This window comes from Capricornis sumatraensis, chromosome 6, assembly GCF_032405125.1.
Source record: "Capricornis sumatraensis isolate serow.1 chromosome 6, serow.2, whole genome shotgun sequence".
NCBI lineage: Eukaryota > Metazoa > Chordata > Mammalia > Artiodactyla > Bovidae > Capricornis > Capricornis sumatraensis.
The window spans coordinates 37,193,058-37,219,632 of record NC_091074.1 but is presented as its reverse complement, the minus strand read 5'-3'; the positions used below and the strand labels follow the sequence as shown (position 1 = coordinate 37,219,632).

Genomic DNA, 26,575 nt, shown 5'->3' with positions numbered 1-26,575 from the left:
TCCGTAGGAGAGCGATGCTGCGTAACGGTGGGGGATGAGAACCCAGCCAATCTGGCCGCAGCAAACAGACGCAACCGCTCAGCTGTGCGAATGAAGCGGAGAACAATGCGCTCAAACCCTGCACGCGGAGGCTTGTGGTGCCCCGGCCCAGGGCGGGTCCGACTCGGAGCCTGCCGGGAAATGTAGTGTCTAAAGCTGCGCCAGTGCAGCGCGGCTCCCCGCCAGTCCGAGTCACGCGCAACTACAGGTCCCAGACGCCCCGCGAGGCCTTGATCAGCCGCTGTTCGCAGGGAAGGGAGTGGGGCGAACATGGCTGAAGACAGCCGAGGCGACCCAGCGTGCGGTGGAATGGATGGCAGGCAGGACCCGGTCCCCAGCAGTGGTGGCTTCAGCTTTCCAGAGTACGAGCTTCCTGAGCTAAACACGCACGCTTTCCATGTGGCCGCCTTCGGGGAGCTGTGGCGTGGCCGGCTGCGCGGGGAAGGGGACCTGTCGCTGAAGGAGCCGCCGGGGGACCGAGAAGTCACCGACTCCGGCTGCGAGGATGCCGCCGCGGCCCGCGATCTGGGCTGCAGTCTGGAAACGGCAGCCGAGCTGAGGGCGGTGTGCGGGTGAGTGCGGGGCCGAGGAGACTGTTGCTGCTTGGAGTCATCCGGGGTGCAGCCTTGCTCCTCGGCTCCCCCAGGATTCATCCTTGGGCGGGCCTGTGATTTACTCCCCGGAGTAGAAGGGCCACCCTATCAAAGCTTTCCCGAAACAACGGGAGAAGTCCCGCGAGGGGAATGCACGATTTCTTCTAGTTGGAGGGAAGGGACGAGGCAGCTGCATCAAAGATTAATTTTTCTCGTCACCAGATTTTAAAGTGCTTATTAATATAGGGAAGTAGTCAGAGTAGCAGCGACGTGTATCTGTCATTGACAAACACTTTGACGACGGAGGAACCTTAGTAATGATGAGACTGGAAGGAGATTTCACCAGAACAGTATTAAAACCTTGATTGCCTGTGGTCTCTTTTGGGGATCTTTTGAGTATGCCATTACTAAGATTTTCTTCAAAGTGTCTTATTTTGGATGAAAATATAAAAATCAGTAACGATTTCTTTCTCCATTTAACAATATTGGCCGATTTCAGTCAGCCGTGTATCCTTTTCATTAATAGAGTATCGGCGCAGAATTCGCTTTTAATTCTCTGATTATTCAGTGATGTATTTGGGACACAACCCAAATGGTTGCGTGATTGCTTTTTTTGTTTGTTTTTGTTTTAGCCTTGATAAACTGAGGTGCCTTGAAGAAGGGGAGGATCCAGAAGTCATCCCAGAAAATACTGACCTGGTGACTTTGGGGTATGGAGGACTTAACTTTTGTTACAAGCCACTTATTTAAATATTTTTTTCAACATTATATTATTCAGAAGTTGACAGTATGGTATTGTTATCATATGTGTGCTTAGTTGCTCAGTCGTGGCTTACTCTTTGCTACCCTCTTCCCTACCCCCAAGTTCAACCACTGTTGACATTCGGCCCTATTTGATTTAGCTGTATGTGTTTGAGGTAGCTGCTGTGTATCTTTTTCTATTGCTTAACTGTTACAGTAAGTTGCAGATCTAATTCATGGCTAAATACATCAGTGTTAACTCCTAAAAGTATCATTCTCCTACTAAATCAGAGAAGTATTATTATACTTAAGAAAATTAACAGTTAATGCATTCCCTCTAATATCTACTCCATATTCAAATTTGTGTTTATTTTTAAATGTTTACAAAAGTACAGTTAATCCACTTAGATTTTGGGGTGCAAGCTAAATACTCTGATGGTGTGGTAAAAGGATTAAGTTTTTAAAAAATTTTGTCAGATCTATACTTTCGTAAAATAGGATAAAAATGAATTACTAGAAAAATGAAGTTAAAAGAGCACAGTAGAACTCCAAAGTTTTTATTACTAAATTCAACAGTAAGATTACTGTCATATGTGTGATCATTTCTAAATGCTTCCTCTCATTGTACTAATTGGATAACAGATGGCTCAGAGATCAGTTCTGGTCTGCCAGCCGTATCTTGAGAAACGCTGCTCTGTGATGATACTGTTATAGAGAAGCCACATGTAATAGTGAAATTTGTAATTTCCAGTTTGTAACCTGCTTACTTCACACCATCTCAGCTATGTTGTCATCCTTTATCCTATCCTTTCTGTTGTCACCCTCAAAAATTTACGCAGGTGATTTGACTGTATCTTGGTTTTTTTTTTTTTTTGTAATTGCCAAATCAGTTTCTTTTATGCCTGTTGCTGATATTTACATTAGCAACACTTGGAGCATTGTAAAAGGTTCCTGTCTTTCCTGGGTCCTGTCTTTTCTTCTGACTTAACCATCATGTTATCACCTAAGTGTGCTCATTTGCTGAGAAATTGTCAATGGCTCAGCCTCCCCTCTATGGACAAATTTCAGATTCCTCACTCAGATTCCTCATTTGAAACCTTCCACATAGCCCAAATCTGCCTTTCTTGATACATTTTCAACTGTTTTCTCTTTCAGTGGCTCAGGATGCACATGGCCCCCCTCCCAGCAGAACCCTAGTATTTCTTTGAGTCCCTAAGATTCCTTTCCACATCTCTGCAACCCATCTGTCTCCCTTAGGGAGTAGATGCTCTTGTAATGTCTAGAGTACTTCTAACATTCCTAAGTATTTGAAGACTCATTCAGAGTCCAGCTCCTTCATCTTTGAATTGCCCTTAAGCCTATAGTACTGCTTTGCTCCATTTGGTACCCTTGAACTGTTGTTGATTGATTAGTTTAATTTTTTTCTTTTTTTTGTATAATGCATATCTGATTGTGTCACTCTCTTTTTAAAAACCTTTGTTCTTTTTTTTTTAAGTAGTTGTATTTTTTTTAAATATATATTTATTTATTTGGCTACATGGGGTCTTAGTTGTGGCATGTGGGATCTGGTTCCCTGACCAGGAATCGAACGCAGACCCCCTACATTAGGAGCTCAGAGTCTTAGCCTCTGGACCACCAGGGAAGTCTGAAAACCTTTGTTCTTAAATGGATCACAGAGGCCTCTATAGAATGGCTCTTGCTGCCTTTTCAGCCTTATGCGCTCCAGCTACATTACACCTTTTCTGTTCCTAGAATGTGCTCTCTCATCCTAGATCTTTGCCCAGAACACTCACGATTCCTTATCCCCTGGTCTTGCTGACTTCTGCTCATTTTTCAACTGTTAGCTGAAGGACTGTGGACTCCATCTAGCTTCCCTGTTATTTTCATGTGGTTCCCAATTCTTCTCTATTGAAATAGTCATCACACTTATTTAATTTTCTGTCTTCCAGCTAGACTTAAAAGGTCCATAAATAGTGTTTGTCACATGCACTGCCATGGCCCCCATACCTAGAATTTTGGCATATAATAGGGAGTCAGATATTTGTAGAATGAGTGGGATAAATGAAGCTTGTATAAACCTAAGGAAGTGATTTTTTTCCAAGACTGACTAAAAGAAAGTTGATGGTAATTATAAAGCAGGCTTTTTTTTGCTATAATGACATGCTCATTGGCTTATAATGACTTTATTAAGCTATATGAAATGGCAATTTTTAGACTACTTCACACAGTGCTTCCCCTGGCTATTTTCTGTTACTAGAGTCAATTGAATCTCCTTGGTTGTCTTCTGGTCCCTTCCATGGGAAATTTGAGTAGAATTGTATGTATAATCTCAGAGAACGCAATGGCACCCCACTCCAGTACGCTTGCCTGGAAAATCCCATGGATGGAGGAGCCTGGTAGGCTGTAGTCCATGGGGTTTTGAAGAGTTGGACATGACTGAGCGACTTCACTTTCACTTTTCACTTTCATGCATTGGAGAAGAAAATGGCAATCCACTCCAGCATTCTTGCCTGGAGAATCCCAGGGACAGAGGATTGGCTGCCATCTATGGGGTCGCACAGAGTCGGACACGACTGAAGCGACTTAGCAGCAGCATATGTATAATCTAATGCAAAAGGAGTTAGTGCAGCATTTCTTAGTTGGGATTATTTTGATGTACTTTAAAACATTTAAAAGAGGACTAATATTAATTTAAACAGTACCACAAGTAAATTAGACTTACTTGAAAAGCCAAAAATCTGTATCTGTGCTTTCTCTTCCCCTCCTAAACCTTCCTTTCTTCTCCCTACCAATAACTTAAATACATAAAAGGAAAAACAGCACCTAAGTACATCACCCCTTGATTATGGCATAAAATACATTTCTAGCACTTCTTTTCCCTGAAGGAGCTACTGGACTCCTTTTTATGTATGTTAAGAGGAAAAAGGCAGTTGATAGACTGCTGCTCTCCCTGATCCATAGCAAGCTGAATAACTTATCTTCAGCATTTTTGAAATTTTTATTTCTACTTAAAGAGATTTTAATTCTTAGGAATAAGAGAGTTGTTGCTACGCAGGTGCTACTGAGACTTGTCACCCCAGAAGGTTAAGCAACAATGTTTTTAATTCAATAGCTTGTAAATAGAATATTTAAAAATACTATCTAAGAAAAATTTCCAGAATTAGGAAGAAGATTCAAATCTCCAAATTAAAAGTTCTCACTGGTTACCTAGGAAAATTAACCCAGAATTATCAACTCTGTAACAAAAATGCAAATACCAGGCCTTTCTTCCCAATTTCTAAAAATCAGACAAGCAAAAAGACACATCTCATGATGGAAAAAACAGCTAATATAACAAAATATGTATAATTAGGAAATGTAATAGAATTGAGGCCATAGGCATCAGTTTTTCTACAGCCTTATGAAAGTAGTTTAGGCTTACAAAACAAAAACCTTGAAGAGATAATAAACACATCTAAAATAAAGTAATCCAGAGAGGCTAAAAATAAACAGTGGGACAAATGTATATCAGATAAATGGAAAGAAATTGAGCAGATGTAATTAATGGTCCACCTGACCTGCCTCTTGAGAAACCTATATGCAGGTCAGAAAGCAACAGTTAGAACTGGACATGGAACAGCAGACTAGTTCCAAATAGGAAAAGGAGTACGTCAAGGCTGTATATTGTCACCCTGCTTATTGAACTTACATGCAGAGTACATCATGAGAAACTGGGCTGGATGAAGCACAAGCTGGAATCAAGATTGCTGGGAGAAATATCAATAACCTCAGATATGCCGATGACACCACCCTTATGGCAGAAAGTGAAGAGGAGCTAAAAAGCCTCTTGATGAAAGTGAAAGAGGAGAGTTGAAAAAGTTGGCTTAAAGCTCAACATTCAGAAAACGAACATCATGGCATCCGGTCCCATCACTTCATGGGAAATAGACGGGGAAAGAGTAGAAACAGTGTCAGACTTTATTTTGGGAGGCTCCAAAATCACTGCAGATGGTGACTGCAGCCATGAAATTAAAAGACGCTTTACTCCTTGGAAGAAAAGTTATGACCAAACTAGATAGCATATTGAAAGCAGAGACATTATATGCCAACAAAGGTCCATCTAGTCAAGGCTATGGTTTTTCCAGTGGTCATCTATGGATGTGAGAGTTGGACTGTGAGTAAAGCTGAGTGCTAAAGAATTGATGCTTTTGAGCTGTGGTGTTGGAGAAGACTCTTGAGAGTCCCTTGGACTGCAAGGTGATCCAACCAGTCCGTTCTAAAGGAGATCAGCCCTGGGATTTCTTTGGAAGGAATGATGCTAAAGCTGAAACCCCAGTACTTTGGCCACCTCATGTGAAGAGTTGACTCATTGGAAAAGACTCTGATGCTGGAAGGGATTGGGGGCAGGAGGAGAAAGGGGACGACAGGATGAGATGGCTGGATGGCATCACTGACTTGATGGACGTGAGTTTGAGTGAGCTCCGGGAGTTGGTGATGGACAGGGAGGCCTGGCGTGCTGCAATTCATGGAGTTGCAAAGAATCAACACGACTGAGCGAATGAACTGAGCTGAATTAATGGTCTTGATGGACTTCCCAGGTGGCGCCAGCGGTAAAGAAACCGCCTGCCAACAGGAGACGTAGGCATGTGGGTTCAGTTCCTGGGTCGGGAAGATCCCCTGGAGAAGGGCATGGCAACCCATTCCAGTATTCTTGCCTGGAAAATCCCATGGACAGAGGAGCCTGGCAGGCTGCAGTCCGTAGGGTCACACAGAGTCAGACATGACTAAAGCAACTTAGCACATGCACACAATAGTCTTGATATCAGAATAATAAAGTTCAAGCCTCAAAACATTACATGTGACAAAGGACACATTTTAAAACCACAAACCACAGTTAAGAGAAAATACTTATATATACACCAAATAATATAAAACAACCATAAGGGATATAAGCTTTATAAAACAAACTATAGGGGATATAAGAAATTAGCTAGAAATGCATTAACAATAGGGCACCTTAATATACTAATCTCAACACAAGGCAGATCAATGGAGAGCTCTAATCAGTAGGATATGTCTTAAGGATATGCATATATATATGTATATGTATAATATATACATAAAATTTGTAACCTGTATTAGAGACTACCTGGCACATTCAGAAAAATTGGCTCTATATTAGGTCACAAAGGAAACATCAGTATCATTCCTAGAGTAGAAATAATATAAACAACACTCTGATTACAACAAAATAAAGCTAAAATTTACTCAAAAAAAACGGGCCATTCCAACATGGAACTGTTCTAACACGGCTACTGTTCCAACATGGTAAAGTATGTATGCCTTGGTTGTAAAGCTAGTATCTTATTTAATAGAGAAGCATTAAAGCAGTACAGGTATTTTTATTAAGATCTGGAGTAAGGCAAGCATGCCTAGTATCTCCACTTACTTTCCAGCATTGTACTATTGGATTAGCCATGCAGTTGACAAAAGAAATCAATTAGAAGCATAAGAGTAGATGAAGAAGAAAAATTAGCTCTATTTGTGAGTGATAAAATGGTGTTACCTGGAAAAGAAATAAGTGCTAAAACAGACCAAAAACAAAAGAATTCAGTGTTAGAGCAGGATACAAAATTGATATATAAAAAATAATAGCCTTCATATAAATAATAAACAACTAGAGGACATAATGGTGGAGAAAATTCCTATTTACAATAGTCAGAAAGATTAAACATTTAAGAATAAATTTAACAAGAAATGTGTAAAGCTGAGGTAAACAAAAATTGTAAACCTTCCTGAAAGACTCAGAAGAAATCTTGAAAAAAATTGAAAGATATCCTCTGTTCTTTGATAGAAATACTTAGCTTTATGATGTTGTCAGTTCTTTCTAAGTTAATTTACAGATTAAGTACAATCCCAATAAAAATACCAAAAGTATTGGTTCCTTCATGGAGTTAGTTGATGATAAACTTCATATGGGATATTTGCAAGAATAACTAGGAAAAACTGGGTGGGGGGAAGAAAATTGTGACTTCCTAGTAATTTTGCTATATATTAAAATATACTACAAAGTCTTTCTAATTAAAATAGTTACTAGCTCCTGAGTAGACAAATAGACATTTAGAATAAAAGAGAAAGTCCAGTTAGATTCAAATGCATATGGAAGTTTAGTATGACACTATACACAAGACAGAGGATGAGGTGGCTGGATGGCATCACTGACTCGATGGACGTGAATGTGAGTGAACTCCGGGAGTTGGTGATGGACAGGGAGGCCTGACGTGCTGTGATTCATGGGGTTGCAAAGAGTTGGACACGACTGAGCAACTGAACTGAACTGATACACAAGAATAAATTCCAAAGGGATTGGGATCAAAATGTAGAGAATGAAACACCTACCTTGGTATAGTGAAAGGCTTTCTAACTGTGATTTAAACCCAGAAATAATAAAAGGTAAAGATTGATAAAATTGACTACATAAACATGTAAATTTTTGCATGACAAAAAAAGCACCATAAAGTCAAGCGCTGCCAAACTTGGAGAAAATAACCCTAATACATAAGCCCTTAAAAGTTAAGGGACAAATACCAAAAGCGCAAAGGGAAAATGGGAAAAAGATACGAACCAATAATTCACACATACAAAAGGATCAAAATGATTCACAAACATGAAAAAATGTTTATGCATATTCATTATTAGAGAAATGAAAGTTAAAATGACCTTTTTTCTCTTACTGTTGTTTGCTAAGTTGTGTCTGACTCTTTGCGACCCCACGGACTACAGCCCACCAGGCTCCTCTGTCCATGAGATTTCTCCAGGTAAGAATACTGAAGTGGGTTGCCATTTCCTATTCCAGGGGATCATCCCAACCCAGGTCTGCATTGGCAGGTGTGTTCTTTATTACTAAAGAGTCACGAAGGAAGCCCTTTCTCCTATTAGACTAGCACAAATTTTAAAATATACATTCTTTTGAGGAGGTGAGGGGAAGCAGGCATTTTTATACATTCCTGATGGAAACGTAAACTGATAACAACGCTCCTCTAGGGAAATCTGGTAATGCCCAACACAAAATTACCCAGGCACTTAACTTTTGACTCTGCAGTCCAACTTCTAGCATTCTCTGCTGAAGATACACCTCCAACAATATGAAAATATATTATGCACAAGGTTATTCGTTACAGCATTGTTTATAACTGCAAATATTTGAAATATCCTAAATACACATATGTAGGAGAATGTCAAAGGAATTATATTGGACATCCACAAGTGGAGTATGGTACAGCTGTGCTAAAAGACGAGGAAGGATGAACCAACAGATTTCTAGGCAATACTGATTTGTAAAAAAAAAAACCAAAGCCCCAAAGCATATGCTCCCCTTTATGTAAGAAATAGTACTGGGTATCAATTTATTGGCTCTCATTTTAAAATGTACCCTTTTTGCCTGCTCTGTAAAAATGAGTCTCAGCTCTTTAAATATTTTTCCTTTCCCAGCTGGCACAGTATTAAATAAGCTGTGTCGGTAAAGGGCACAGGCGAGACTTTCGTGAGGACAGAATTTTGCTTCTTGGTCCAATGTTTAGCAGGGACCTGCTGCGCTTCCCAAGCACCCAGCTCCTGCGTTACCAGGCAGTCATTAACACAGCCGCTTTCTCCACCACTCCGCTCCGCTTGAAACCTCCCTATAAAAGCTTTTCCTGGTACCCTTGTGGGCAGATTTCCAGCAGTTTTCACTGATGTACCCTAGCAACTTCTCTGATATTCAGCAAGTCACAGCCGTTCCCTCTCCCACAAGGTCTGGATCTGAGTCCTAGGGAAGAAAAGGGAGCCGCCTTTGGCTTTTCTTTCTTAGCACAAGGGAGGATACGCCTTGCGTCTGCTATTCCTGTATTCTGTAGATTTCCCTACTTCTTACTTGGCATTCCCTCATCCTTCCAGTCCTGAGTTAATAATTCATTAGATTAAGCTTTGTCTGGTTACTGTTTGGGCCTTCCTGGTGGTTCAGATGGCAAAGAATCCGCCCACAGTGCTGGAGACCTGGGTTTGATCCCTGGGTTAGGAAGATCCCCTGGAGAAGGGAACGGCTACCCACTCCAGTATTCTGACCTGGAGAATTCCATGGACTTTTTAGTCCATGGGATCGAAAAGAGTCGGACACAACTGAGAGACTTTCACTTTCACTTAGTTACTGTTTAATTTTTTTCTCCTAATTGAACTCAGACTGATAGAAAAAGTAATCTAAGAAAATTTGTAGGTATCTATGTATTTGAACAAAAACAATGTAGAGGATAAGTCAGAACTACAGAGCTTTGTGGCCCACAGTGGGTAGACAGGAGAGGGTTGGAAAGAAAGGAGGGAACAGGTACAGGTTAGTGGTCCAGACAAAGAAGGAATGATGCTTCTCTAAATATATATACTTTTTATAATTCTTTTATAACTCTCTTAGAACCATAGTAGTGGTTCACATATCTTTTACACACCTCAAAAGTAATCAGACAATTAAAACCAGCCAGGATGTTGGGGGAGACTGAAGTAGTTAGTCCAATTGTGTTACAAGTAAATAGCGTAGCAACACTGAAGAGAATTAGGAAGAAAGATCTAATCTGATTCCATACAGAAGCATACTTTGATTCAGTGTTGTAAGGCTGAAGACAAGAAGAACTGTTCATGATTAGTGGTTTTCACAGGGGTGTTAGCAGGTTAGCAGTTCCGAAGCCATGTATTTTAAAGAACCAAACACTTAAGCGAATAGATTTAGATACAGGGAGCTGAGTTTCTCACTTGTGGAGAAAAGTTGTAAACAAGGAAAGGTTGAAGGCTACAATGAATCCTGTGATTCTTGGGATTAGAAGTATTAGTTTAAACCATGGATTTAAAAGTACATAACAGAAAAATACCAAAACACAGATGTGTGTACATGTGTGGTTTGGTGTATTTTTTCTTTGAGGCTTCCCTGGTGGGTCAGTCATAAAGAATCCACCTGCCAGTGCAGGAGACGTGAGTTTGATCCCTGGGTCAGGAAGATTCTGTGGAGGAGGAAATGGCAACCCACTCCAGTATTCTTGCTTGAAAAATATCTTGGACAGAAGAGCCTAGCAGACTGCAGTCCACGGGGTCACAAAGAGTCAAACTCGACTGAACACAAACACAGTATGTTTCCTGCCTCTGCTGAGAGTCCTGGAAGCAGAGACTGCAGGAACAGTGAGAATGCCTCATGCTCAGATACAGGTCTCTAAACCTCTTTCCAGTGAAGAAAACTAGATCTCCTAGGAAGAGTGGCTGATTTAGGGCTGAGACATGAAAATGCTCAAGGGTGAGTCTTGAGCATTTTATGGTTCCATAAAGTAAGGAAATGGTTAACTAGGAAAAACAGAAATGTTGAGAACTTGTTGATAGAACAGGAGCTCCTAATGGCCAAAGCTAGAATAATTTGAACAACCGAATAACAATACTAATACTAATAACAATACAGATTTTAACCTGTAGAATAAGGTAAATATTTATGAATTCATACTAATACAAGTAACCAAATAAATAAATGGGAAGAAAGAGGTAATATTCATAATACCAATGAATGAATGTTAAAGGAGAAAAATAGAGGATCGGTGTTAGGCATAAACCACAGTAATACATGTTGCAGATGAAGTCTACTAGTGAATGATAAATTACTGAATGCAAGTTTCAAGAGAAACAAGATTTGCATAGTCTCTAAGTATCTCCCCCCCAACCCCAAACACTTACCAGGTACAAAGGGAAAGAAAATATCTTTCTAGTGTGGGAACCTAGCAGATAGGAACTTAAACAAGGTAAGTATCTCCAGGAATAAGATATTAATTTTATGAATAACATTGTTAACCTCATGATGATACAGTGAGGACATGATCTTATGGTATTCTTGTCCAAAGAATATAAGCTTACTCCAGTTACGAGGAAACAGCAATTAAGGACATTCTACAAAATCACTGATCCGGGTTTTTTCAGTGTCAAGATGATGAAAGACAGACTGAGGAACTTTAAAAGACTGGAGGGGAAAGGAGAAATAAAAAAGTGTTTGCATAGGAGTCTGAGACAGTTAAAAGAAGCACTAAACTTAATACTTGGTGAAATTTGAAAAAGTTTTATAGTTAATAATACTATATTAATGTTAATTTCCTGGTCTTGATAATCTCTGAACAGTTAAGATGTTAACAGGGAAAACTGGCTAAGAGATATAAGGGAACTCTGTAATATTTTTGCAGCCTTTCTTTAAGTCTAAAATTAGTTCATAATAAAAAGCTAAATAGTAAAGATATTTTTGAAGCCCACCAAAATATTGAAGTCTGATTTTTCTTGTAACAGGATTAGAAAGAGGCTTCTGAAGCACCGGGAGGAAACCTTAAGGATAGATCGAGCCTGCAGACAAGAAACATTTGCTTACGAGATGGTAAATGTCCTCTCTTTTCCACCTTTTCCCATGAAACAAAATCTCTTCATTGGCTGTTACCCATGACTATATGGTAGTTCATATTGGATATGCTTAGCTGGAAACAAATGAGAGAACCTTCACTGGGACTGGGAGCCAGTAGGAGAAAAAGACGCATGAAATTCAGGTGATGGGGAATTCCCTGATAGTCCAGTAGTTAGGACTCCATGCATTCACTACCTGGGGTGTGCGTTTGCTTCCCTGTTGGCAAACTGAGGTCCTGTAAGTCGTGCAACACAGGCAAAAAAAAAAAGAAAGTTCACGATGGCACATTTTCCTCTCAATGCTCGGCCTTTATTTTTGTTTTTGCTTTGGTCTTGCTCTCTCTTAGGTTAATTTCATGCCTCTCACCACCCTATTTCTGATGTTTTTCTTCTGCTCCTGGTTTTAGTCTGTAGTGTGTGCTCAGAGGTGTCCGACTCTTTGCAACCCCATGGACTCTGGTCCACCAGACTCCTCTGTCCATTGAATTTTCCAGGCAAGAATACTGGAGTGGGTTGCCATTTCCTCTTCCAGGGGATCTTCCCAACCCAGGGACTGAACCCATGTCTCTTACATGTCCTCCACTGGCAGGCAGGTTCTTTACCACTGCGCCACCCATTCTTTTCTAATCCATTGTTTCTTAGGTAAAACCCTCAGAATGACTTCAGATGATGAATACCGAGGAATTTATATAACATGAAATTTAACATTTTAACCATTTTATTAGCTTAGCTGTGGGTTTTTCATATATGGCCTTTATCATGTTGAGTAAATTCCCTTCAGTTCCTATTTTATTTAATGTTTTTTATCAAGAAAGGGTATTGACTTTTGTAGAAATTTTTTTTTTTTGCATCAGTTGGGATGATGTGTTTTTTTCCATCATTCTGTTAGTGTGGTGATTTGTTATGTTGAAATACCCTTGCATCCTCAGAATGAGTCCCCCTTGGCTTTGTGACATGCAGTCCCTTTTATATGCTGCTGACCTTGATTTGCTAGTGTTTTGTTAAGTTTTATCTTTATATTCATGAAGGATATTGACCTGTAGTTTTCTCACAGTGTCTTTGTCTGACTTGGGTATCAGAGTGTGCTGATCTCATAGAATAAGTTAGAAAGTATTTTCTCCTTTTCAGATTATTTGGAGGACTTTAGGAAGGAATGATAAATTCACATGAAGCCGTCTAGTCCTGGGCTTTTCTTTGTTCAGTTCAGTTCAGTTCAGTTGCTCAGTCGTGTCCAACTCTTTGCGACCCCATGAATCGTAGCACGCCAGGGCTCCCTGTCCATTACCAACTCCCAGAGTTCACTCAGACTCACGTCCATCGAGTCAGTGATGCCATCCAGCCATCTCATCCTCTGTCGTCCCCTTCTCCTCCTGCCCCCAATCCCTCCCAGCGTCAGAGTCTTTTCCAATGAGTCAACTCTTCGCATGAGGTGGCCAAAGTACTGGAGTTTCAGCTTTAGCATCATTCCTTCCAAAGAAATCCCAGGGCTGATCTCCTTCAGAATGGACTGGTTGGATCTCCTTCCAGTCCAGGGGACTCTCAAGAGTCTTCTCCAACACCACAGTTCAAAAGCATCAATTCTTCGGCGCTCAGCTTTCTTCACAGTCCAACTCTCACATCCATACATGACCACTGGATAAACCATAGCCTTGACTAGATGGACCTTTGTTGGCAAAGTAATGTCTCTGCTTTTTAATATGCTATTTAGGTTGGTCATAACTTTCCTTTCAAGGAGGAAGTGTCTTTTAATTTCATGGCTGCAGTCACCATCTGCAGTGATTTTGGAGGTTTTTAATTTTTGATTCAGTTTTCTTACTTGTTACAGTTCTATTCATACTTGATATTTTTTCTAGAGTCGGTTTTGATTATTTCCTTCCTTCTGCTAGCGTTGGGTGGAGAAGGCAATGGCAACCCACTCCGGTACTCTTGCGTGGGGAATCCCAGGGACGGGGGAGCCTGGTGGGCTGCAGTCCCTGGGGTCGCACAGAGTTGGACAAGACTAAAGCCTCACAGCAGCAGCAGCAGCTAGCGTTGGGTTAAGTTTTCTTTTTCTGGTTCCTTAGGGTATGCACTTGGGTTATTGGTTTGAGATTGTTCTTTTCCAGTGTACATGTTTAGAGCTAAAAGTTTTCCTCTTTCTACGGCTTTTGCTGCATCTTGTTAGGTTTCTAATGTTGTGTTTTTGTTTCCATTTGTCTCAAAGTATTTTGTTATTTCTCTGTGGTTTCTTCTTTGACCTATTGGTTGTTTAAGAGTGTATTGTTCAATTTCCACATGGAAATGTTCAGTGTTCTGTCTCAGTGTTTGGGGTTTCTCAGTGGTAGTTTCTGTCAAATTCTTTTTTTCTTGTGAATGGGGCATATTTTCCTGTTTCTTTGTGTGTTTTATAAGTTTTTGTTGAGAACTGGACATTCCGAGTGTGTTTTTTTCCTTGTTGAGGCCTAGAGCTGTTTTGAATTTTCCAAACTATTTTTCTAGTGTGTAGTCCTTGTTGTGTACAAGCATATCTAATTTTACTGCACTTTATTATGCTTCACAGGTAGTGTGGTGGTGGTTTTTTTTTGAAAATTATGAAGGTTTGTGGCAACCCTGCATTGAGTAAGTCTGTTTGGCACCATCTTTCCAACAGCATTTGCTCCCTTGATGTCTCTGTCACAGTTTGATTATTCCCACAATATTTCAAACTACTTCATTATTATCATACTTACTATGGTGATCTCTGATCATCAACATTACTACTGCAGCTCATTGAAGGCCAAGAAGATAGCGTTTTTTTATCAATAAAGTGTTTTTAATTAGAGTTCCAGTCTGTACATTGTTTTTTGGGACATGATGCTATTATTATGCACCAAATAGACTATAGCATAGTGTAAATATAACTTATGTGCATTGGGAAACCAAAAAATTCATATGACTCACTTTATTGAGATACTTGTTTTTGTGGCAGTCTGGAGCTGAACCCACAGTAGTTCAAGGTCTACCCATATGGTCGCTGATGTTTCTGATTCATTATCTCTAGTCAACCAGTGACCTGATCAAGATTTCCTTAAATGTATGACTCCACAAAGGGTCCTGTGTCTTTAAATTTTCCGGTTGATGCTGCTGGCAAAAGCCACTTGGTGATAAGAGCATTTCAGAGAAGCAGCCAATTCTGACTCCATGTTGAACCTGTTTCTTTGACTTGCTTTTCTTTGCTTTTGTTATTATAATCATATGTAATGGATGTTTATTTTTTTTTTCAGATAAAATATTATAGGTTTATTTAAAACTTAATTCTCACCTTGAGTATGCAAAATACAAACTCCACAAAATGTTCATTTTTTTACTTTGTAGTTTACAAATATACAAAATAGAAGTTTGCTTAAATTTATATTACATATTTATTAAGGCAAGGAACTATATAGAAAAAAACATTTGTTCTGCTTAAGGCATACTTGGGAATAAACCATTGTACAAATTATTGCACATCTGAAACCACAGTGCATAACAGACTGTCTGCATAAAAAGATTAAAGTAAACCAGGTGTATTTACCTGACTTAGGTCATAAATGTAGATCGGAAGACAAAAATAGATTTTCCTTGTCAAAGTATGCAGCAGTTTGAGAACTTTGGCCTCATTTGGTACCTTTAGAACCAAGACTTACCAAGCACCATCGTTTAGGCTATTAAACACCATTTTCTGTACCTGAATTTCTTCCTCTTCTAAGATCGTCATAATGGCTTTTAGAAGGCAAACAGAATACAAGGTGATCTTTATGCTTATATTGCATTAAAACACTTCTCAAGGGGTTCTGCTCTTCCCTCCCCCCAACTCTCAGATCTAATTTATACCCTGATATCCACAACTTCCAGTCACCCCCTTGGCGTTTTGTAAGTCCAGGAATATATATATATTCAAGTTGGATTTAGAATTGGAATGATAGAAGATCCAGTCACAGACCCCATCTGTTTTTTTTTTTTCTTTTCTTGAGTTTGTCTTTTGGTTTCCTTGTGTCTCCTGATTATCCATTCACAAGTTGACTTGTTGGGAACTTGACCATGATTGTAGTGCTTTCCAGCTGGGTTCCTCCCCTCACCGGGAAGACAGTGTGAAAGGTAAAAAATAGTGAATTCTCTTCTGGCAGTGTGGGTCACATCCACTGTTTGGGGATTTAAAAGTGCCTCTTCATATGTAAGGCGAGGTGGTCCGACCTCGAGAATGCCCGGTCGCATTTCTGGCACTGGAAGGGGCGGTGCCCAGTGTGTTTGCGATAGTGCCTGGTCAGTTCATCTGAGCGGGCAAACTTCCACCCACAACCATCCCAGTCACAGTGGTAAGGTTTCTCACCTATGTGGGTGCGCAGGTGTGCCTTGAGATGAGAACTCTTCGTGTAGGTTTTGCCGCAGCCTGCATAATCACAAGTGTGAGTGGCCGTCCTTTTCCGGGGCCACGACCGCCTTCCCCTCTTTGGTTTGGGCTCCTCCGGCATGCAGGAACCGGGTGGCATGAGCTCTTGGTAATGCAGCGGTGGGACCTGCGGCTGCATCTGGTCGGGCAGGAAGGGAGGGTAGTTGGGCCCGGGGTGGGGATGGAAGCCCGGGGGGAGCGGCAGGGCAGGATGACAGTCCCGGCTGCTCAGCAGTTCCTCGGCACCCAGGGTCGGGGTAGTCCTGCTGGGGAGCTGCCGCCCCAAGGGAAAATCGTGCGCAGGCGGCCGGTGGCCATTGCTGAGAGGAGGTCCAGTGCCCAAGTGGGCCTCTAGGGGCCGACCGACGGTGCACGAGGAGACAGCCTCCTGCTTGATCTTGGGGCACATGCGTGGCGGCCCGCCGCTGTAGGGCGCCACCACCACCGGGTGGCTGCCGTCTGGGCTGCCTTTGCTAACACTGATGACCGACGGGCTGCCGTACTCGCTGCCCGGGGCACTCAGCGACGCCTTCAACACGAACTTGCCCATCAGCCCGCCACCTGGCGGCTGCGGCTGCTGCGGCGGAATGTACACTGGGTCCAATTCGGGCCGCAGGAGCTCGGCCACGAAGCCGCCGGAGGGGCTCACATCGTTGATGTCCGCCAGGTTGAAGGGAGCTGTCGGAGGGGGTGCAGACTCCCGGCCATACAGGAGGCCGCCGCCCGTGCCGCCCGGCGCCGCCACGCCCGGGTCGCCCCCGGCCCGGATTGGATAGCTGAAGCTGCAGGTGGAGGGCGCACTGGCTGGACCGCTGCTCGACGGGGAGGACGAGGAAGAGGCTGATGCCGAGGAGGACACCGTGGCGGCCACGGACTCCTGATGGGACAGCGAGTTGGAGAGGATAAAGTCCAGGTCCAGAAGATCATTGAACTCCTCCGTCTCCCTCCGGGGCAGGAGAGCCGGGTTGCTGCTGCCGCAAGCCGCGCCGACTCCTCCACTCTCCAGGTCGGTGGCCACGGTCGCCGCCGCCAGGTCGTAGGGGCGGCCGGGAAGCACCGGGGGAAGTCGCTTCATGTGGGAGAGCTCCTCCCGCCAGCGGTTATTCGGGGCACCTGCTGGACGCAGTGTCTTCTCCCTTCCCGCCGGGCCGGACGCGAACGTGGAGAAGGACGGGAGCAGCGCGTCGCTGACAGCCATGTCAGACTCGCCAGGTGGCTGCCTCATTAATGTGGGGGCCCAAAAGGTCCTCGGGAGTCCGAAGCAGAAGGGGTACCCAAACCCCAAAGCCAACGAAGAGGAAAAAAACTTAGAAACGAAGCCAAAACCCAAAACCCCAAATTGCCCGAGATCCTTCTTCTTTGGATTAAATATAAAAGGGAGATGCCTTTAAAAAAAAAAAAGTTCCTTTGTATACGAAAGTTCTTAGAAAAGTTGTAAACTCGTAAAAATAGACAATCAGCAAGGCGAGTTAAGTAGGTCCGGTGGCCAGGCTGCGCTCTCTTCGACTCAGCAGCGTCCCCCACCGCTGTCGCGGTCGCCGCGGCTATCGCCGTGAGCGCTGGGGCTGTGGCCGGGGTGGCGGGCGGGCGGCGCCGCCAGGTGAGACTGGATGCGGAGGCGCGGGTCTGCGGACTGGGCGGCGGCGCGAGGCGCGGAGTCCGGGGGGCTGCGCGAGGCGCGCGCGGCCATGGGCGCTGGCCGCGGGCGGGTGGGTGGGTGGGTGGGGGGCCGGAGGGGCGGGGAGGGGCACTTGGCGGCTCCCGGTGCCGCCGCCGCCCGCCACCGCCTCTGCTCCCCGCGCGCCCGCAGCCGCGCTCGCTCTCTGAGGCCCGTAATGGATGTTTAAAAGGACCCTGCCCCTCAGCCTGACTTAAGTGCCTTTTTTCGGAACCCTGTCCTCTAGATGGCAGGAAGGAAGAAATGAATACATCCTCCGCCTGAGGCTTGCCATTTTAGGAGATGTTTGCGAGATTAATGGCCTTTTTCTTTGCTTCCTCACCTCACCCCATCTCTGATGTATGAACGAACCTAGCATTCGGACCCCAATAAGATGGTTATTTTGAGGCACTAGCCTGCCATCTTCTCACTCTGCTAGCTTTCTGAATAAAGTCATTTTCCTTGCCTCAACACCTCATCTCTCAGATTCATTGGCTTGTCATGGGGTGAGCAGAGCAAGCTTGGACTCTATAACAAGAGGACCAGAACCAAGGCAAGCTTCAGCACCAGGGCCTCAGAGCATTGCCAGACCAACCACAGTATGCTTACCCCTATTTTTTGGAGAACATGATCCCACATTGCTCATCTTGGCATCAGCTACCTTTTCCAGGACTACAGCCTGCTATCTCTACATCTGCAATGGGGCTAAGAGTGGGGCATGGTAGTTGGTTTATACCCTCTGCTTACCTAGGAAACACAGCAGCTTGTTTCTTCATTGGGGCACTCACCTGGTTGATACAAGAGCCTGATCAGAGTCCATGTGCAAAAAAGAGTTAATTCCGATCTCTTCCATCTTCATAGTTGCTTTGCTGGAGGGACTTACCCTACTGTGCTTCTGTGTCCTACTGTGCCATTTTGCATGATGTCCACCTATTTTTAAAATGCCTTTTGCACCTTCTTAACTAGTGCACTCTGGTGGCCTCTATTTTATAGTTATTGGGGGTTTCCTGGTGGCTCAAACGGTAAAGAATTTTCCTACAATGCAGTAGACTGGGATTTGATCCCCGGGTTGGAGAGATCCCCTGGATAAGGGAATGGGCCACCCACTGCAATAGGCTTGCCTTGAGAACTCCATGGACAGGGGAGCCTGGTGGGTCAAGCACATATAAAGGAAAGTGTGATGTTATAATGGATTAAATGTGATAGCAAATTTGGAAAACTCCGCAGTGCCCGCGGGACTGGAAAAGGTCAGTTTTCATTCCAATGCCAAAGAATGTTCAAACTACTGCACAGTGGCACTCATCTCACATGCTAGCAAAGTAATGCTCAAAATTCTCCAAGCCAGGCTTCAGCAGTAGGTGAACCGTGAACTTCCAGATGTTCAAGCTGGTTTTAGAAAAGGCAGAGGAAACAGAGATCAAATTGCCAACATCTGGATAATCAAAAAAGCAAGAGAGGTCCAGAAAAACATCTGTTTCTGCTTTATTGACTCCCAAAGCCTTTGACTGTGTGGATCACAATAAACTGCAAAATTCTGAAAGAGACAGGAATACCAGACCACCTGACCTGCCTCTTGAGAAACCTGTATGCAGGTCAGGAAGCAACAGTTAGAACTGGACATGGAACAACAGACTGGTTCCAAATAGGAAAAGGAGTACGTCAAGGCTGCATATTGTCACCCTGCTTATTTAACTTATATGCAGAGTACATCATGCAAAATTCCAGGCTGGAAGAAACATAAGCTGGAATCAAGATTGCCGGGAGAAATATCAATAACCTCAGATATGCAGATGACACCACCCTTATGGCAGAAAGTGAAGAAGAACTAAGGAGCCTATTAATGAAAGTGAAAGAGGAGATTGGAAAATTGGCTTAAAACTCAACATTCAGAAAACTAAGATCATGGCATCCGGTCCCATCACTTCCTGGCAAGTAGATGGGGAAACAGTGAAAAACAGTGAGAAACTTTATTTTTCTGAGCTCCCAAATCACTGCAGATGGTGACTACAGCCATGAAATTAAAAGACGCTTACTCCTTGAAAGAAAAGTTATGACCAACCTAGATAGTATATTAAAAAGCAGAAACATTACTTTGCCAACAAAGGTCCGTCTAGTCAAGGCTACAGTTTTTCCAGTGGTCATCTATGGATGTGAGAGTTGGACTGTGAAGAAAGCTGAGTGCCGAAGAATTGATGCTTTTGAACTGTGGCATTGGAGAAGACTCTTGAGAGTCCTTTGGACTGTAAGGAGATCCAACCAGTCCATTCTGAAGGAGATCAGCCCTGGGATTTCTTTGGAAGGAATGATGCTAAAGCTGAAACTCCAATCCTTTGGCCACCTCATGCGAAGAGTTGACTCATTGGAAAAGACTCTGCTGCTGGGAGGGATTGGGGGCAGGAGGAGAAGGGGACGACAGAGGATGAGATGGCTGGATGGCATCACTGACTCGATGGACGTGAGTCTGAGTGAACTCTGGGAGTTGGTGATGGACAGGGAGGCCTGGCGTGGGGTCGCAAAGAGTCGGACATGACTGAGCGACTGAACTGAACTGACTGAAAGATGTGATACTGTAGTAAAAACAGGGTTTTAGAGTGAAACATATCTGTATTTGCATTCTAATCGTCTGATTTACCCTGGGTAAACTGGTGAAACTGAGTTTCATCTGTCAAATAACTTTCTTGATAATATGGAAGTGAAATTGCTCAGTTGTATCCAACTGTTTCTGACCTCATGGATTGCAGCCTGCCAGGCTCCTCTGTCCATGTAGTTCTCTAGGCAAGAATACTGGAGTGGGTTGCCATTCCCTTCTCCAGGGATCTTCCTGTCCCAGGGATAGAACCTGGCCCTCCTGCATTGCAGGCATATTCTTTATTGTCTGAGCCACAAGGGAAGCCGTGATAATATGGAAGGAGTTGTATAAAAGTAAATGTCAGTATTATACCAATGTTAGGTGATACTCCTATTTTATCATCAGTTGCTATGCACCTAGTGCCAAGCATCTTATTAGGTGCTTTATTTTACATTCCCAGCAACTATTCTGTAAAATAAATATTTTCTCTTTTTTTACAGATGATGAAACTAAAGCTTAGCGAGGTTTTTAAAACAATTTTCTTGAAGTAGAATTAGGAGCTAAATCCACGGCTGATTGAAACCTTTGCTCGTAGCCCTTATTCTACACTGCCTCTGGTCTGGGTCACAGTGTCTGATTTTAATGTCTCTTAATTGTTTTCTTTCTTTAGGAGTCACATGCTGTAGGGAAAAAGCCTGAAAATTCAGCAGACATGATTGAAGAAGGAGAGCTTATCCTATCTGTAAATATCTTTTACCCTGTGATTTTTCATAAGGTCAGTAGTAAAACCTTTTGGACTTTACAGATAATACGAGTGACTTTTACCAGAGTTTATTTAAAGCTTATTTGAACCAAAATAAACACGAGCATATGCTGTTTAATATGACATTCTGTCTATATTCTTGAGTTCTTTGTTTTACAAGGAGTATCATAAAGTCAAGTTTCAAAAAAAAAATTTTCATATAATCTCTTGAGTAATAGGATTACAGTTACAGTGTTGAAATGTATATCTGATTTCTGTACTAGTAGCCACTGAAAGTGTGTAAATCCTCAGTGATTCTGATAGTATTATTTCTTGAGGGGTTTTTTTTTGGTAGAAAAACTGGTTAAGGAGGGTTTTGTTTTGTTTTCACCAATTCAGAATTCTTGGGAAGTTATTGAACTAGCTAAGGACAGCTCTTCTTAGATGAAAATGCAGAAAGTTAGCAGTTCAAGGGTATCCAGGAATTTCTTAGGAATCTCTAGTAAAAAGAGTTCTATCGCAGTTAATATATTCTTAATTTCCCAAATAGATGTATCATAAACTTTAATAAGATTTCATTGAAATATTACTGTACATAAATTGCACTTATGAATAAACTTTTATGAATCATCTGTGGTATAGTTAGCACTAATTATTAAATTGGTACAAAAATAATTGTGGTTTCAGACTGTGAATTTTAAATTGTTATAATTAGGTTCAAACATATCTTTATTAATCAAAATAGGAAACATTACAATCAACACATCTTGCCAATGAGAAATAAGTTTTCTTATTCCTATAGCATAGAAATCCATGCTTCAGATATCAGGATTTGATGAACTCTTGGAAAGCATTTTCTCCCTCCTGCTGGTTGTGGAAGCATTTTCCCTTTAAGAAGTTGTCAAGATGTTTGAAGAAGTGCTAGTCAGTTGGTAGTCAGGTGAATATGGCAGGTGAGAGAAAGCTTGTGGCCCAATTCTTTCAACTTTTGAAGCATTGGTTGTGCTACGTGTACTCAGGCATTGTTGTGCATAAAAATTGGGCCCTTTCTGTTGACCAGTGCTGGCTGCCATCATTGCAGTTGCATCTCATCTATTTGCTGAGAGTAATTCTCTGATGAAATGGTTTCACTGGGATTCAGACAGCTGTAGTGGTCAGACCAGCAGCAGGACACCAGTGACCGTGACGGTTTTTTGGTGCACATTTGCTTTGGGAAGTTCTTTGGAGTTTCATCTTGGTCCAGCCACTTAGCTGGTTGTCGCCAGTTCTCATACAAAATCCACTTTTTGTCGCAAATCACAATTCGATCGAGAAGTGGTTTGTTGTTGTATAGAATAAGGACAACACTTCAGAAAGAAGGGTTTTTTGATTTTCAGTCAGCCCATGAGGCACCCACTTACTTTTTCACCTTTTCAATTTGCTTCAAATGAGGAATAGCTGTAGAATGGTTGACGTTGAGTTCTTAGGAAACTTGTGTAGTTGTAAGAGGATCAGCTTCGATGATAACCCTCAACTGGTTTTTGTCAACTTTAGTGGCTGTCCACCACACTCCTCATCTTCATGGTTCTCGTCTCCTTTGCAAAACTTCTTGAAGTTGTGCACTGTACTGTCAGTTTGTTAGCAGTTCCTGGGCCAAATGCATTCTTGATGTTTCAAGTTGTCTCTGTTGCTTTACAACCCATTTTGAATTCAAATTAGAGAATCACTCAAATTTGCTTTTGTCTAACATCATTTCCATAGTCTAAAAAAAATACAAAATAAACAGTAGGTAATAAGTCATTAGCAAAAAAAGAAGTGTGCAATAAAGTGATGTATAACAACCACATTTATTTAAGAGTATATTCCAATATCAAACAAATTTCAACAGTGTAAAAAACTGCAATTACTTTTGCACCAATCTAATACCCTGTTTTATTAAGATCCTTAATTATCAATCAAAGAAAACGAAGCGAAACAAAACTAATAAAACCAAACGTGGGTAGTGTATAGATTCCTTGATTTCAGTGAGGTAGCTTTCAGGACAATTTAAAAGTCAGTGAAATTATATTCCTAAGACTCTTCATATTAATGTCACTTAAGTAGCAACTTGGTTATAAATTTTCACTTAAACTAAAAAAAGTTTTATTGCCAGGTGTATTAGTCCGTTCTGGCTGCTATAACAAAATAGCACAAACTGGGTGGCTTATAGGCAACAGAAACTTGTTTCCCACAGTTCTGGAGGCTGGAAGGCTAAGATCAGGGTGCCAGCATCTGGTGAGCACCCTCTCCCAGGTCACATCCTTTTTATAAAGGCCCTAATCCCATTCATGAGGGGGTCCACCCTCATGACCCCATCACCCTCAAAGGCCCACCTCCTAACATCAGTACACTGGGCCTTAGGATTCCAGCATGTGAATTTTGGGCAAATGTAAGCAACGCAGCACCAAGTGTCTGTTGTACTCATAGGATTTTAATTTATGGGGGTGACTGAGTGACAGCACTAGAGACCAGTGTCACTGAAAGATTTTCATTATTTGCATTTCCTGGGGCGAAGAGTATGCCACGTCATGCAGCACCAAAGGGGAAGTACCAGGATCAGTCAGGAGGCAAGGGGAGAGCACAGGCCACAGCCATTACCGGTTTCCACAGGAAAGGCAAGGCAGAGCGGAGTAAGCAGTTTGGGACTGGCTAGCTTGAATAATTCCTGTGGGCTCTGGGCTGTGGGGCTGTCCTAGCTGTCTGGTACCTGGCTGTGGTTTGACGTAGGACAGAGGAGAAATACTGACTTGGTATAAGAATTGGCTAGAGATGGTTTCAGAGTATGGGCTCTGGATCACAGGGGAGAGGTAAATAACAGACAGTTAGTTTGGACCTATAATTAATAGATGCTGGGACTTCCCAGTGGTGAAGAGTCTGCCTTCCAGTGCAGGGGACATGGGTTCAGTCCCTGGTCAGGTAGCTAGGATCCCACATGCTGTGGGGCTGCTTAGCCCACATGCCACATCTAGAGAGAAGCCTTGCGTCACAATGAATGATCCCACGTCAGTCACAGTGAAGAGCTGACATGCCGCAGCTAAGACTCGACACAGCCAAATAAATAAATAAAATGAAGAAATATTTTTGAAAGATCAGTGCTGAGTAGACAAATGCAGAATCTAAGAAAACTCAGGACAGCATATTATGGTTATAACTTAAGATAACCAGTAATTTAATTTAGATCTGGTCATGAGATGATTTATAGTTGAATTGCTTTGTCTCTAAGTGAACACTGATTTATTTACTGTCTGACTCGTAGCACAAAGAACACAAGCCCTACCAAACAATGCTGGTATTGGGCAGTCAAAAGCTCACGGAACTGAGGGATTCCATTTGCTGTGTCAGTGACCTCCAGATTGGTGGGGAATTCAGCAACACTCCTGACCAGGCTCCTGAGAACATCAGCAAAGTAAGGTGATTTTTAAAATTTCTAACCATCATAGAACAGGAGGAAACAATAATCATAAGCTAAGGAAATAGGATTACAGGCTCATAGCATTCCAGTAAATGCTCTCTTCTGTGCCATTCCCTCAAGCTTATCCCTTCTTTTTATCAAGACCTTTTCAAAGATGAGGCTATATTTGGTTTTGATTTCATCTCCCATTTATTTCTCAACCATTCTTTGTACACTCTTCTTTCTAAGGGCACAGTACCAACCAATAGGTCTCTTTTCCATGTGCATACAACTTGACCTCACTGTAGCATTGGAATTTGCTGTTCACTGTCTCTTCTTTCAAACTCTGTATGAGTTTGTCATAACTGACCCTAGCAGAGGGTTGGAGTCCACCCAAGAGCATCACTGCCCACAGAAGAACCTTTCAACCCACGGACAGAAGCAAACAGGGGCATACCCTGTGACATTGGGCCTTGCTGGTACTTCCCAGGGTGCTGCTCTCAAAAGGACATACTCACTGAAACAGGACAGAAACGCAGACGGGCCACCCACAGTTTTCAGAAGGGATTGCTTACTCAGTAATGTAGTAGGGCCTGGATCCTTCTGAATTTCATCACAGAGCAAGCTTGACCCAATTCTATTAGCTGGTACAACTCTGGCAGAGGACCTCAGATTTACTGGCATATTTAAGGGGGATAGCATCTCCTGTAGGTCACTAAAAAGCTGTTTGGAACAATTAGTATGTCCAATAGAGTTTGGACGTGAACCATCAGAATCTCTCTTTGGCTCATTCCTTTATCATCAGCCACATAAATGCCGTTATAACTTAGGTCTCATCTTAATTCTTATTCTAAACTCATCTCCTGGGCTTTGCCCCCAGTTTTAATTTTCATGGTTTTAAGTATACTCCAGTCTTTATGAATCTCTTTCTCTCTTGGTTTCCAAACTCATTCTTTTTAAGTGTCTACTGGACATTCTCACTTAGCCTCAGTGCTGCGTGGCATTTTTACCACCTCTCTATACTTGATACACCCTTCCATTTTTCAAGGTAGCTGTTTTGTTCCTTCTGAAACTGCCAACATCTTTTCCTCATCACTCCCCTTCAGCTGCTGTTTATTTCACTGAGAAAATAAGTTATCAGAAGAGAATTTTCTGTCATCTCTCTCCTACATTTACCCATCTGCCTGTGCATTCTCCTTCCCACCTGTTACACTGGACGGATTAAAACTGCTGCTATCAAAGCCAGCCTAGGTGTCTGCTAGATTCCAACCCCACTGTATAACCAAGGACTTTGTTCTTGTACTATCCCCTTTTTCCTCTGCATCATCAGCTTTTTCCTTCTGTTGCCTGTCCCATCAGTACGCAAATAGACTGTACTATCTCCTATCCTAACAGACCTTCTCTTACCATGTATCTTCCTCTGGCTACCATCTCATTTTTCTATTTTCTTCTCATTAAACTGACTCAGGAATTATGAATTAATAATAGTGCCTCAGCTCACTGTTTCTCTTTTTCTCTCCCCTTTGTCCTACACGCACTCTTGTTCATCACCACTCCACCAAAATCACTTCATTGTTGTTGCCACAGATTCATTTCTCATCTTACTTGATCTCTCATCAGCACATGACACAAGTAAATATTCCTTCTTCCTTGAACCACTGTCTTAACTTGGCTTTTAAGACATTACACCCGCCTCATTTTCTTCCCGTCTGACTTTTTTACTCCTCTGCTGGATGCTTCTGATCCTCCTAACTGGTGAATGTTACTAAGCCCTTTGAATCAAGGTGAACTTGTCCAGATTCCTAGTCCGGATTTGTTATTTCCAATCTCAGTATCTCCAAACTCCAGATTTATTTTTTCCAGTTGCCTCCTTGACCATTACTGAACGTCTAATAGCCACTTTAAACCTAGTATGTCCAGAAACAGACTCTAGTTCTCTCCTCAAATCTGTACCTTCCCGTGTTTCCATCTCAGTAAATATGCTCATTCTACACCTGGTTACTTGACCCAACAACC

The 26,575-nt window shown here is 42.4% G+C and overlaps 1 protein-coding gene and 1 pseudogene across 7 annotated transcripts in view; one reads left to right on the top strand and one right to left on the bottom strand.

Annotated features, from left to right (window-relative positions):
- Nucleotides 1-309: 309 nt before the first annotated feature.
- The window catches only part of SNAPC3 (small nuclear RNA activating complex polypeptide 3), a 39,940-nt gene continuing 13,674 nt past the window's right edge, over nt 310-26,575 (top strand). For 4 of the 7 annotated variants that reach the window (XR_011145012.1, XM_068974202.1, XM_068974198.1 and 1 more), the window contains exons 1-5: nt 310-611; nt 1,265-1,342; nt 11,688-11,772; nt 21,079-21,183; nt 24,425-24,574. Coding sequence is in view for 6 of the 7 variants with exons in the window: in XM_068974202.1 (XP_068830303.1) it covers nt 310-611; nt 1,265-1,342; nt 11,688-11,772; nt 21,079-21,183; nt 24,425-24,574 (720 nt within the window). In the remaining variant the exon portion in view is untranslated. Of the gene's footprint in view, nt 612-1,264; nt 1,343-11,687; nt 11,773-21,078; nt 21,184-24,424; nt 24,580-26,575 lie in introns of all 7 variants that reach the window. The other 3 variants (XM_068974199.1, XM_068974200.1, XM_068974201.1) reach the window with 3 other exon arrangements.
- On the bottom strand, nt 15,940-17,432 carry LOC138081438 (Krueppel-like factor 4 pseudogene; annotated as a pseudogene).